General features: G+C 34.5%; 1 protein-coding gene and 1 non-coding gene across 3 annotated transcripts in view; one reads left to right on the plus strand and one right to left on the minus strand.

The window, feature by feature from the left end:
• Positions 1 to 14,898, plus strand: part of MAPK10 (mitogen-activated protein kinase 10) — a 181,594-nt gene that overhangs the window by 11,174 nt on the left and 155,522 nt on the right. Inside the window, exon 2 of one of the 2 annotated variants that reach the window (XM_059923980.1) lies at positions 3,609 to 3,680. In XM_059923980.1, the coding sequence (XP_059779963.1) occupies positions 3,615 to 3,680 (66 nt within the window). In that variant the 5' untranslated portion in view covers positions 3,609 to 3,614. Of the gene's footprint in view, positions 1 to 3,608; positions 3,681 to 14,898 lie in introns of those variants that run through there. The other variant, XM_059923981.1, reaches the window with a different exon arrangement.
• Positions 1,197 to 1,323, minus strand: LOC132366793 (small nucleolar RNA SNORA61). Its single transcript, XR_009503520.1, has one exon. It is a non-coding gene; the product is annotated as a small nucleolar RNA SNORA61 (small nucleolar RNA).

Genomic DNA, 14,898 nt, shown 5'->3' on the forward strand with positions numbered 1-14,898 from the left:
GCAAGAGAATGAAAGACCTTGTTCCTTGTGTCATTTGAACCTTTTTCTATTATAAAATATCAGACATATCAAATAGCATATATTTTATACCTGTAGGGTTTAAAGAATAATAATGAAATAATGTTGCATGACATCACTACTCAGCTCAAAGTAGTCATAACGAATACCATTGAAAACCCCTGCAAGCCCCTTTCTAGGGGTGTTCTTCCCCTCCCTAGGAGATAGCCAATCTCTTGAATTTTGCATTTTTTATTGTTTTGCTTTTCTTTATGTTTTATCATAGTAAAAAAAATTCTTAAATAATACATTGTTTAGTTGTGTATATTTTGTAACTTTCGTAAGTGAAGTTAGCCATGACTTCTTTTCATTCATTTACCGTGTTTATGATATTTGGCACGTTGATATTTGTTTCTTTATACAACCATTTCATTACCATATAGTATTCCACTAAATGAATGTACCATAGTTTATTTATTCATTGGTATTTCTGTGATTATTTTTTTTCCAGTATTAATTTTTATTATTTATTTCTTTTGCTATTACAAAAGTATTCTAATGAACTGCCTTTTATATGTATCTTGGTAGCAAAACACAAGAGTTTCTCTGGAAATATGTGTAGAAGTAGAATTGGTGGGTGTTAAGCTATGCACAAGTTTACTGTATAATGCTATTTTCCCCCTGAATTTGGTTGTTCCAACTGCCAAAATTATCAGCAGTGTATAAATATTCCCATCTGATCAACTGCTTTGCAAAACCTGAATATTATCATACTTTTCAGTCTTTATTAATATGATAGGTATAAAATAGTATCTCAATGTGGCTTTAAATTACACATATATTTATGACCCCTTTTATATTTCTCTTTTTTATAAAATGTGATCCATATTGTTTGCCCATTCTTCTGTTGGGTTCTTTGTCTTTTTCTTCTTATATTTTAGGAGCTCTTTATAGATTCTGGATAAATCTTCCTCTGGTTATATGTGTTTCAAATATTTTTTCTAAATTTATGGCCTACTTCTTTATCACATTTTTTCATAAACAGAAATGATTCATTTTAAATAGTCTATTTTATCAGTAGTTTCCCTTTTAACTTAGCATATTTACATATTATTTATGACGTATTCCTCAGACATTCAACTACATTTCCTTCTATATTATTTTTTTTTTTTTTTTTTTTTTTTTTTTTTTTTTTTTTTCCTTGTTTGAAACTAGCCCGCATGCTATATAAGCAGACACCATGAGCACAGCTTCAGTACTACTATTCCTCCTTTTACGACCACCAAGACCAGGGTTCAGATCTGATGGGAAAGGGAACCGGAGGGTTCTTCTATATTATTTAAAGTTTGGCCTTTCCTGAAAATTTTAATCCATCTGGAATTGTGTTTTGTATACAATATGAGGTAGGGGTTGTCAAGAACTTTAAGAGTTTTAGATGTTACCCTACCTGCAAGCTAACAAGGTAGCTTGCCACAGTTTCATGAATGCTGGCAGAAGATAAGCGATTCCTGGGTCAGATCAAAATTCTTTACTACTCACGTTAATAACAGGAGCTAGAGTGTCAGAATTCATGCCAGTTTCTCAGGCTCAGTTCCCACAGGGCGACTCAAAGAAGGTCAGGTGACTACTGCACATACAGTGAGTGGTGTTATACAAGAGGAACCCCAGGCTTAGGGAACCCAAATCTCTTATGGTGGGTGGTTAACATGCCTGACATATGCCCCAGAGGGACACCTTATCTATATTATAGTGGAGAATAATCAAACCTGCCTTATGCTCCAGAGGGAGATATGTTTGCTCTATAACCATCCTTGAGAAGATAGTATGGAATAAAGGCAGCCAGTGCCTCTGCCTGTAAGACATGCAGAAATATGAGAAGCCCATAGAGAATTGTCTCTAACAAGGACAACTCCTCCCTCCCCTTGCCCCAATATTTATGACCAATTGTCTCAGCTCGGTTTAATGCATAGTCTCTCCTTTCCCCAGATATCTTTAATATAATCAGGTTTAAATGTCTATATTAACATAATCAGTTTCCATATACGTATGTGTTTGTTTCTGGGTTCTCTATTCTATTAATCAGTAGTCTATCTCTGTATCCACCCTGCGTACCTTACTTACTACAACTTTATAATAAATCCTGATCTCTGGTAGAGCAACTCCCTCCCCAGCCTCCACAAACACCCATCTTATTCTTCTTCAGAAATGTCTCATATATTCTAGTCCTTTCATTCTTCCTTGTATTTAAAAAATTTATACATAGGTTCCAATGTAAAATATTTTTTCTTGCAATTCAGACCTTCCTTCTGGGATTGTTTTGCTTGCTCCAGAATTTTGTTTGAAACTTTCTATAGTAAACTTTATGCAGGTGTCTCCGCTGTGACTTCCCACCGTAGATAGCTTCCAAACTTTGGTTCCTGTATTCTGCATGTTGCCCTTTAAAAGCTAAATTTCTGATCTTCAGACATCAGCAGATGGTCTGAGGATGAGTGACAGGTTCAGCTCATTTACTTCTCTGCATGGATCCTTTCACATTGTTTTCAGCCTCTCAGAACTTTTCTTGCCTTTTTTTTGGGCAGCTCAGCTATGCATTTTAAAAGACATTTTGTCTATTTCACCTAACCTTTCTAGAAGTTTTGCACTGAAAGTGGTTTTCAAGATAGCTAATCATTCATATTGCCAGAAACAGAAGTCTTGTGTCAATAGTGGTTTTAAAATTGTTTAATCTCACAGAATTGTATCTTGCACACAATACATATTCAACAGAGTGTGTTTAATTGAACTGAATAAGATTTTGGTTGGGTTTTTCTGATGCTGCCTCATCATTCCCAAATAACCCAGTACCTAATTTGGCATTTCCACTGTTAGATTATTATCCTCTCCTTAAAACTTCACAACATTAAAAAATATTTTAAACATACAGAAAGCAATATACTTGAAATCTTTGTACTTACCATCAAGATTAAATACATGTTAATATAGTGTCCTATTTTCTTTAATCTATGGTTACATGGTTAGATAACAAAGCAATGCATATTATTTTGTGTACTTTAAAATTTTACATTAATAATACAGTGATATTCATACTTTTTTGAAAGCTGCTTTTTTTCCCCACTCAACATCAAGTTTGAAATATTTTCCATGCTGACACCCTAAGCTTTGATTCAATTATTCCAAGTCCTGTCTGTAATTTTATTATAAATTAAATTTTATTTAATAGTCCCTTTATTCTACAACAAATATTCTTATTATATATATCCTCTTAAGCATGTATTTGAGAATTTTTAAAAATTAGATGCCTAGAACTGAAAGTGCTCTATAATAGGATGTACTTAACTTTAACATATTAGGTATATCCAGTTTCTTATATCTGGTCTTTTTGATTGTGATGACATTGATCATTATAGAAGATAGGACATTTTTTCACCTTATTTTATTATTTAATATTTACAATTTGTGAAAAGTACTTAGTACTGGTCTGGACAAGGATTATGCGGAATATATGCAGTGTATGAAACCTTGTGTATAATTCAAATTATACTAAAGTTTATACTATTCAATAATAAATAATCAGGTGATTTGGAAATTCATGCCCCCATTTTTTTCTATAGGTATTTATGAGCCTCCATTTATTGTACTACTGCAGTGAACCAACCTTGGATGTGAAAATTGCCTTTTGTCAGGTGTGTGTTCCTTACAGGTAAAACAAGGTACAGTATATTCACTTGTATTTCCATTTTGCCAACGCATCTTGCAAATGTTCCACACTAAAGTGAATGTTTATATAACGTTAAAAGTAGCTTAGGAAGTAGAAGCTGGTAGCTAGATACTGTTTTTTTTCCCCCAGTTCATTTATGTTAGAATAGGAATTAAGAGAATTCTTTTTAATGTTTATAAATATAGTACTTGATCACTGTATAAAGTGATTTCTTACTAGATTTAACATCATTAATATTTCTTTTTCAAATCCTTAAAATGTGGTTTTATTCATCAAACTAGCTAAAGTCTATGATATTATTTTTCATCCAAGAACTGATGAGTCCCAAGTAGAGTATCTCTAGTACTGAAATAAAATAATATGTAGGTAGTGCTCCATTTGTTTTCTGATGTTCAGTTCTAACCAGTAGTTGATAACAAAGATAAAACAACAATAATGACTAATAAAGGTATCTTTAACCTACAATGAGCACTAGTGAGAAGGTGTTGTGCATGGACCAGATAAAAGTCTGCACTCCTGTGTTCATACAAGTGATATTCTTAAGAAAGAGCCCAGCTGGGGCACCTGTACCTACTCTAAGTATGTTTAGGTAGTTCTAACTTAAGCCTGTTGTCATGGCATAATTAACAGTGCTCATTTTTACTCTCAGGAATTTTTATTTGGCCAGTAAATTTCATGGTAACTCTATTCATACCCCAAGCAGAGAGCACTTCTGTTTTTTCTGTAATGATTTTCATTGCATGTTCTCATCAAGATGGGCTGTAAACAGAGAATGACATGCATCCCTTGAAACAAGGTTTAAAGAATAACTCTGCAGCTTCTATTATTTTAATACAATATTTTCTGATTCTAGAAGTAATATGTACTGATTATAGAAAATATATAAAAATACAAAGGGAAATAAAACATTGGTAAATCTATTCTCCCTGAACATAGTTAGAATTTCTATGGAAAAGTAAAATGTGTTACGTGCTATGCATGGGATTTCTTGTCTGTTTCATCTCCCTGACCTGTAAATTCTTGCAGTGCCAAAAGCCTCAGACTTTCAGATAACTTCTCTTCTCTAACTAGAACTCTGGATCTGGACAGCTTAGTTTAGAAATTCCAAATCTGCCACTTATTAGCCATTTACTTGTGAGCTTGGGCAAGTTAATTAAACTTGCTGTGCTTCAGTTTATTTGTAAAAAGGGAAAAAAGTAATAGTACCTACCTTCTAGGTTTATGAGAATTAAGTGAGTTAATACTTGCATAACACTGAGTACAGTGCTGGAATATATTTTTGTTAAATAGCTAACTAAATCTTAAATAAATTTACATTCACTCTTCTTATGCTCCCATTGAGTCCTAGTGTTTTAAATATTATCAGTATCTTGAATACTCCCCAGTTATATCTCCATCACAAACCTCTCCCTGAAACCAGACTCATAAACCCAATTGCTTGTTCTACATCTCAGCTCAGATGGCTAATAGGCATAGCAAATGATACATAGACCAAACCAAACCCTTGATCTTTCCTCCAAAATTGCTCTGCTCTAATTCAGTAAATGCTAAATCCATCTTTCCAGTTGCTTAGAGCAAAATCTTCAGAATCATCTTTTGGACAATAATTTGCCTCCAATCTGTCAGCAAATTCTGTTGGCTCTACTTTAAAAATATATCTGGAATCTCACTACTTCTCACCATTTTCTCCACCACCATTCTGATCCAAACCTGGAATATTGAAAGAGCTTCCACTTTTGCTCACCCCCAAATGGTTTACTCTCAAAACATCAGCAAGAGTGATATTTGAAAAATATAAGTGAGATCATGTCACTCCTCGGTTAAAAACAAAAAAAAAGCAAAACAAAAAAACCTTCCAGTCAAGTGAAATGTCTTCCCATCTCACTTATGGTAAAAATTCTTAAAATAAATACACAAGCCTTTGCCATGTACCCACCTAGACACCCCTCCTTCAAATGCTCTTCCTTTATTATCCACTTGGCTCACGCCTTCACCACCTTCAGGACTTGGCTCAAATGTCATTTTTAAGGGAGTCTTTCCTGCTTATCCTATTTAAAATTGCCCCTTCCTAATCTACACTGCCTACCCCACACCGCCTACCCAACTTCCCAGTCTTTCTATTTTTTTCCCTCCATAACACTTTTTGGTATCTGATACACTATATATGTAACTAGCATGTTGTTTCTCTCACTCCGCTAGAATGCATTTTTCAGTTGGGCAGGGATTTTTTTTCAGTGGTGTGCTGTGAGCTCACATAGGCTCACAAGAGTTGATTGTGCACATCCCTTCTCAGCTTTAAGTTCAATGATGTCAAGTTGGTAGATTGAACTTTGTCATGATAGGAATATGTACATTGTGTAAATAAACCATTGCTGCAGATAAGTTCTCTCCTCTCTCTCACCCCCAGCCAATTGTTGAACAATTCGCAGCACATGGTTGGGATTTTGTCTCTTTTGCACACTGCTGTACTGTAGCACTAAGAATAGTATCTGGCATAGTGCGGGCTCGCACCACATATTTGCTTAATGAATGAATGATATATGTTGGGTTAATGCAATCAATTGCAACTGTGATAGTGCTCTGGTGAAAAATGAGCAGACCTGAATTTCTGGTTAAAATATCTGCGCCTACGGTTTGCAAGCTGTATGACTGTGAGCCATTTCCTTAATGTCCATGATCCTAGCCATTTACCATGGGCATTAGTACTTACTTAAGAAACAAACCACAAACAAACAAAAAGTTTATTTTTTACATATTTCAAGATCAAGTCTGAATTTCAAAAATTATCAATAAAAAAGTCTTAAAACTGCAGCTATTACTTTTAATCCAAAGCGTTTTTATGTAGGTTGAAGTTATTTTTAGATCAGCTCCCAAAATTTGGGTACAGATGCAGAATGTCTATTTCTAGGAAGAGTTCTTTTAAAGCAAAGGAATAAAGAGAAGTGAAGCATGAACTTTCTTAATGACTCTGATTTTTTTTGCTTGCTATGAGCTTTTGATATCTAGAAAATATACATGCATATTCTATAACTTAAAAATATCATAGCAAGCAGAAAATTTCTAGTTGTGACTCAGAGTGCTTTATTTACTTTCCGGGTAGAATTTTTATTTGATGTTAATGTTTATGTTTTTCTTTCCTGTGGCTCTGAGCCTCATTTAGTATTCTAGTAATTTAAAGAAAATACTGTATTTATTTTTAGAGGCAGAATTATCTACTTGGGTTTACTTTCAAACTATGTGCTTTGGAAGCTTCTCATTTCATGAGATATCTCATGGATCCTTGGTATGCAGTGGTGGTTAACACCATCTCCAGCAGGGTTAGGTTGCTCCCAACTTCTTGCCACACAGACAATATGCAAAGACCTTTAAGTAACTTGTCAACAATTAGTGATCAAGTGTATCCAGAATTCAGGTCTCTTGAGTCTTAATCTTTGGCTTTAAAAAATTATATCATATTTATAAGTTTTTCACTGTTATCAGTAAGAAATCACAGAAAATATAGAAAAAAAAATTGCCTGGGTAGTTATTTATCAACAGTAAATATGTACATTATCTGTAGTAGTATTAACCTTTTTTTCTTAGTTGAATTATTTGAAGAACATGGGATTCATTGAGGTACTCCTATTAATTTTGTTGCTTTTTTCTTTAAAAAACATCAAGCAGCTTTTGCAGGCAAGAGGTTTCTTGTAATATTCTGGAGAGAAATTTGTCTTAGACAATGAAAAAATAATCTTTAGTTTTCACTTGTGTGAATCCTTTACAAAAATATAGACTGACAGGGAATTGAAAGTGCAAAAGCTCTTGATCCTCCTGAGAAATAGGTAAGCCTTCTTAGCCTGCTTTTCTCAATTAAATAAAGGCAGAACTATTAAATTTCACTCTATGAATTTTTAAAAATATCTGTGAAAAGTGCTATTTTTGGAACTCTGCTGTACTGAATAGTACAGGGCTTTATACACATGAAATGTAAGAAATATATACACAGAGAGATAATGTGTGTTGGGAAACCTAATGCACACCCACTGGTGTCTACAGCATTTACCACATCCTGATTTGTGTTACCATTGAGTTGTACGGGTTTGTGTTTTCCCCACTCAATGGTGACTGCCTCTGGGACAGGGCCAGGGCATCTTCATCCTTGTCTTCCAAGCCTGGAATTCTATCTTAATTCAGTAAATGTTCAATAAATGCTTTTGGGTAAAAGAGGGTAAATAAAAACTCAGAAAAACACTGTGTCCTTAGTGGAAATTTGCTTGCCTTTCAAAATCAAGTCAACTTCTCAACATCTTACCATCTTGTAAGTGTATATTAATATATTTAATTGCATTTTGGTTAATTTGCTAATCATAAATCAGTGTTAGTCTAACATTTATCTAAAAAGTTATTAACTTATTGTCCTCTCTAAATGTTTACTGATGCATGAGTTGGTTATGAATCATTTAAAATGATTTCTTGATTTTCAGAAAGCCTGAGAGATAGAAGGTTCAAATCAGTGAATCAACAATTATGAGTCTAAGTAACACTAGAAATAAAGGGACTGAGTTCAGTGGGCTTCTTTTTGTTAAGACACAGAAACTCTTCATGCCTTCTTACATTGTCTATGCAAGGAGATATCTACACATCGACTGATTATTGATTGGTTCCATCATTCATTTATTCAACACATCTTTACTCAGTGCCTATAATATGTATCTGTAACTTGTAGAAATTAGGGATACAGGGTGAGTATGGTTACTCTCCTCAAAGAGCACACTGTCTAGTCTAAAGCAAAGTAGAGAGTGGCTAGGCTTATAAACATAACAAAAACCTATTCCGCTTTGAGTTAAAAAACCTCAGTGGTAACTATGGGCTAAACAATAGTGAGTGAGAAAAGAAAACACCCCAATACTTACCAAATGCTTACTATGTATGATGACTTCATTAAGATTTTATTTCATTTAATCTTTAGAGTGCCATTAATTACCAAGACAGAATTCAATTATGTTTTATTCTGGGATTGGAAATCTCAGCCATTATACTAGAAGGTCTTTCTCTAGTCCCATTATGAACTTTTTGAAATCTTCTGTCAGTTATACAGTGTTTTGACTGAAGTGAGTAGCAACTAACTATAACTAAGAAAAAAATACTATGATTAAATGCAAAGAAGCTTAAGAATCTATTGGTCACCAGTAGGAAAAAAAGAAGACTTTTATATATATTCCAAAGGACAGTTGTGATATATAAGGTCTAAAATATTACTGGGGACATGACAGAAATAGTAGTCTCTTTGTAGAGTTCTTACTAACAGAATTGTTCTTCAGTGTCTTTTGAGGTCTTAATGTTTTTTGGTATAGCACCTTGTTAGATATGATAGCCAAGACTGAGCATGTTGAATTTTTTCTAGTTAAAGCAATGCTTTTCTTATAATAGATATAAAATATTACTAGATGAGTTGACTAGTTAACTAAATTTTGCTACTCTAATGTCTGGATAACAAAAGCACTATATGTGTATATGTAATAATTTTCCTAGACACAGATGATGGCTGTTCTAAATAAATAAAAACTTAACTCTTCAGCAAATTTCAAAAGAGTAAATTTACTGTTACATTTGTGTCTTATACCTTGGGCAGTTTTTTTCTTAAGATTGATTAAGTTATTCCAGTTAATAAATAGATTCAGTTATGTTACTAAAGCTTATCTAACAAAAAATGTACAGGTCCTACTTAAGATTCGGTTCTGTAATGATGAACTTCTCTGTATTAGCTTGTGTGAGTATGTGTTTGGTTTGCTTGAAACACATAAAGTTCGGACTTGACTTCTTGTTGAATGATCTTGACCTGAATGTAAATGTAGCTTAATACTATGAGTTTAATTATGGTTGAGGTAGTAATCAGTTTAAATGAAGTTATTGCTTATATCTGTCAAAATTGTTATGCTGTAAAGTATCCCAGACTTATCTGTGGTTTTTCAGTGTATAGTTAATAATGCTCTGTCAGAAAAGCACCAAATTGTGGATTTCATTTTAATCTATATAAGAGTTCCTAAGAAATCAACTAATTCCTTAAATACACTATTTTAATTTATTGCCCTTTGGATGTTAAGACTTTAGAAAATATATTAAGTGATGATTTTGCTTTTCTGCACAGGCATTTTCTGAGGTTGTGGTGTGTGAGAAGCAAAGGCTGAATTTTTCAGTAGGTTAAGAAAAATAATGTCCACTTATGTTCTGAGTTCTAAAACCAGTACTAATCAGGAATGTGTCGTTCAACTCTTCTATTATTCACCTCTCTAAAGGTGAATACTTATCTGGCTGTTTACTCGACACATCTCTAACTCGTTCTAAAAAAAGTCAAGGTAGTTACAAAATGCATATTTAAGAAGAAGAAAACCAAGACGTTGGAGAATGTGTAATTACTAAAATTAGGCATAAATTAGATCTTTTTATAATTGTGCAATGAAAGAACGATAATAATATCATACAGGATTTAAGAATAATATTCTTTATTGTATAAATGAAAATAGGACTTTAATGTTCCATATTTTTTTAAAAAATAATGTATATTTTAGTTCCTCTTTGATTCAGAGATTTATTTATTTTTTTTAACATCTTTACTGGTGTATAATTGCTTTACAATGTTGTGTTAGTTTCTGCTGTATAACCAAGTGAATCAGCTATATGTATACATATATCCCCATATCTCCTCCCTTTTGCACCTCCCTCCCACCCTCCCATCCCACTCCTCCAGGTGGTCACAAAGCACCGAGCTGATCTTCCTGTGCTATGCAGCTGCTTCCCACTAGGTATCTATTTTACATTTGGTAGCGTATATATGTCAATGCTACTCTTTCACTTTGTCCTAACTTACCCTAACCCCTCCGCATGTCCACAATTCCATCCTCTACCTCTGTGTCTTTATTCCTACCCTGCCCCTAGGTTCATCAGAACCTTTTTTTTTTTTTTTTTTAGATTCCATATATATGTGTTAGCATACGGTATTTGTTTTTATCTTTCTGACTTACTTCACTCTGTATGATAGACTCCAAGTCCATCCCCCTCACTACAAATAACTCAATTTCATTTCTTTTTATGGCCAAATAATATTCCATTGTATATATGTGCCACATCTTCTTTATCCATTCATCTGTCAATGGGCACTTAGGATGTTTCCATGTTCTGGCTATTGTAAATACTGCTGCAATGAACATTGGGGTACATAACGCTTTTTGAATTATGGTTTTCTCAAGGTATATGCCCAGTAGTGGGATCGCTGGGTCGTATGGTAGTTCTATTTTTAGTTTTTTAAGGAACCTCCATACTGTTCTCCATAGTGGCTGTACCAATTTACATTCCCACCAACAATGCAAGAGGGTTCCCTTTTATCCACACCCTCTCCAGCATTTACTGTTTCTAGATTTTTTCATGATGGCCATTCAGAGTGGTGTGAGGTGATACCACATTGTGGTTTTGATTTGCATTTCTCTAATGATTAGTGATGCTGAGCATCTTTTCATGTGTTTGTAGGCAATCTGTATATCTTCTTTGGAAAAATGTCTATTGAGGTCTTCCACCCATTTTTGGATTGGGTTGTTTGTTTTTTTGATATTGAGCTGCATGAACTGCTTGTAAATTTTGGAGATTAATCCTATGTCGGTTGCTTCATTTGCAAATATTTTCTCCCATTCTGAGGGCTGTCTTTTCGTTTTGTTTATGGTTTCCTTTGCTGTGCAAAAGCTTTTAAGTTTCATTAGGTCCCATTTGTTTATTTTTGTTTTTATTTCCATTTCTTAAGAGGTGGGTCAAAAAGGATCCTGCTGTGATTTATGTCATAGAGTGTTTGCCTATGTTTTCCTCAAAGAATTTTATAGTGTCTGGCCTTACATTTAGGTCTTTAATCCATTTTGAGTTTATTTTTGTCTATGGAGTTAGGGAGTGTTCTAATTACATTCTTTTACATGTACCTGTCCAGTTTTCCCAGCACCGCTTATTGAAGAGGCTGTCTTTTCTCCATTATATATTCTTGCCTCTTTTATCAAAGATAAGGTGACTGTATGTGCATGGGTTTATCTCTGGGATTTCTATCCTCTTCCATTGATCTATACTTCTGTTTTTGTGCCAGTGCCATACTGTCTTGATTACTGTCACTTTGTAGTATAGTCTGAAGTCAGGGAGCCTGATTCCTCCAGCTCCATTTTCCTTTCTCAAGATTGCTTTGGCTATTTGGTGTCTTTTGTGTTTCCATACAAATTGTGAACTTTTTTCTTCTAATTCTGTGAAAAACGTCAATGGTAGTTTGATAGAGATTGCATTGAATCTGTAGATTGCTTTGGGTAGTAGAGTCATTTTCACAATGTTGATGCTTCCAATCCAAGATCATGGTATATCTCTCCATCTGTTTGTATCATCTTTAATTTCTTTCATCAGTGTCTTACAGTTTTCTGCATACAGGTCTTTGTCTCCCTAGGTAGGTTTATTCCTAGGTATTTTATTCTTTTTGTTGCAATGGTAAATGGGAGTGTTTCCTTAATTTCACTTTCAGATATTTCATCATTCGTGAATAGGAATGCTAGAGATTTCTGTGCATTAATTTTGTATCCTGCTACTTTACCAAATTCATTGATTAGCTCTAGTAGTTTTCTGGTGGCATCTTTAGGATTCTCTCTATATACTATCATGTCATCTGCAAACAGTGACGGTTTTACTTCTTCTTTTCCGATTTGGATTCCTTTTATTTATTTTTCTTCTCTGATTGCTGTGGCTAAAACTTGCAAAACAATGTTGAATAATAGTGGTGAGAGTGGGCAACCTTGTCTTGTTCCTGATCTTAGTGGAAATGGTTTCATGTTTTCACCATTGGGACGATGTTGGCTGTGGGTTTGTCATATATGGCCTTTATTATGTTGAGGTAAGTTCCCTCTGTGCCTACTTTCTGGAGGGTTTTTATCATAAATGGGTGTTCAATTTTGTCAAAAGCTTTTTCTGCATCTATTGAGATGATCATATGGTTTTTATCCTTCAGTTTGTTAATATGGTGTAGCACATTGATTGATTTGCGTATATTGAAGAATCCTTGCATTCCTGGAATAAACCCCACTTGATCATGGTGTATGATCCTTTTAATGTGCTGTTGGATTCTGTTTGCTAGTATTTTGTTGAGGATTTTTGTATCTGTATTCATCAGTGATATTGGTCTGTAATTTTCTTTCTTTGTGGCATCTTTGTCTGGTTTTGGTATCAGGGTGACGGTGGCCTCATAGAATGAATTTAGAGTGTTCTTCCCTCTGCTATATTTTGTAAGAGTTTGAGAAGGATAGGTGTTAGCTCTTCTCTAAATGTTTGATAGAATTTGCCTGTGAAGCCATCTGGTCCGTGGCCTTTTTTTTGTTGGAAGGTTTTTTTTTTGTTGTTTTTTTTATTTTATTTTATTTTATTTTATTTTATTTTATTTTATTTTATTTTATTTTTTTAAACATCTTTATTGAAGTATAATTGCCTTACAATGGTGCGTTAGCTTCTGCTTTATAACAAAGTGAATCAGTTATACACATACAATATGTTCCCATATCTCTTCCCTCTTGCATCTCCCTCCCTCCCACCCTCCCCATCCCACCCCTCTAGGTGGTCACAAAGCACCGAGCTGATCTCCCTGTGCTATGCGGCTGCTTCCCACTAGCTATCTATTTTACATTTGGTAGTGTATATATGTCCATGACACTCTCTTACCCTGTCACATCTCACCCCACCCCCTCCCCATATCCTCAAGTCCATTCTCTAGTAGGTCTGTGTCTTTATTCCCGTCTTGCCACTAGGTTCTTCATGGCTTTTTTTTTTTTTTCCCTTAGATTCCGTATATATGTGTTAGCATACTGTATTTGTTTTTCTCTTTCTGACTTACTTCACTCTGTATGACAGATGCTAACTCCATCCACCTCATTACAAATACCTCCATTTCATTTCTTTTTATGGCTGAGTAATATTCCATTGTATATATGTGCCACATCTTCTTTATCCATTCATCTGTCGATGGACATGTAGGTTGCTTCCATGTCCTGGCTATTGTAAATAGAGCTGCAATGAACATTTTGGTACATGACTCTTTTTGAACTATGGTTTTCTCAGGGTATATGCCCAGTAGTGGGATTGCTGGGTCGTATGGTAGTTCTATTTGTAGTTTTTTAAGGAACCTCCATACTGTTCTCCATAGTGGCTGTATCAATTTACATTCCCACCAACAGTGCAAGAGTGTTCCCTTTCCTCCACACCCTCTCCAGCATTTTTTGTTTCTAGATTTTTTCATGATGGCCATTCTGATCGGTGTGAGATGATATCTCATTGTAGTTTTGATTTGCATTTCTCTAATGATTAATGATGTTGAGAATTCTTTCATGTGTCTGTTGGCAATCTGTATATCTTCTTTGGAGAAATGTCTATTTAGGTCTTCTGCCCATTTTTGGATTGGGTTGTTCGTTTTTTTGTTATTGAGCTGCATGAGCTGCTTGTAAATCTTGGAGATTAATCCTTTGTCAGTTGCTTCATTTGCAAATATTTTCTCCCATTCTGAGGGTTGTCTTTTGGTCTTGTTTATGGTCTCCTTTGCTGTGCAAAAGCTTTGAAGTTTCATTAGGTCCCATTTGTTTATTTCTGTTCTTATTTCCATTTCTCTGGGAGCTGGGTCAAAAAGAATCTTGCTGTGATGTATGTCATAGAGTGTTCTGCCTATGTTTTCCTCTAAGTGTTTGATAGTGTCTGGCCTTATATTTAGGTCTTTAATCCATTTTGAGTTTATTTTTGTGCATGGTGTCAGGGAGTGTTCTAATTTCATACTTTTACATGTATCTGTCCAATTTTCCCAGTACCACTTATTGAAGAGGCTGTCTTTTCTCCACTGTATATTCTTGCCTCCTTTATCAAAGATAAGGTGACCATATGTGTGTGGGTTTATCTCTGGGCTTTCTATCCTGTTCCATTGATCTATATTTCTGTTTTTGTGCCAGTACCAAACTGTCTTGATTACTGTAGCTTTGTAATATAGTCTGAAGTCAGGGAGCCTGATTCCCCCAGCTCCATTTTTCGTTCTCAAGATTGCTTTGGCTATTCGGGGTCTTTTGTGTTTCCATACAAATTGTGAACTTTTTCGTTCTAGTTCTGTGAAAACTGCCAGTGGTAGTTTGATAGGGATTGCATTGAATCTGTAGATTGCTTTG

The sequence above is a fragment of the Balaenoptera ricei genome, chromosome 5 (assembly GCF_028023285.1).
Source record: "Balaenoptera ricei isolate mBalRic1 chromosome 5, mBalRic1.hap2, whole genome shotgun sequence".
Lineage (NCBI taxonomy): Eukaryota > Metazoa > Chordata > Mammalia > Artiodactyla > Balaenopteridae > Balaenoptera > Balaenoptera ricei.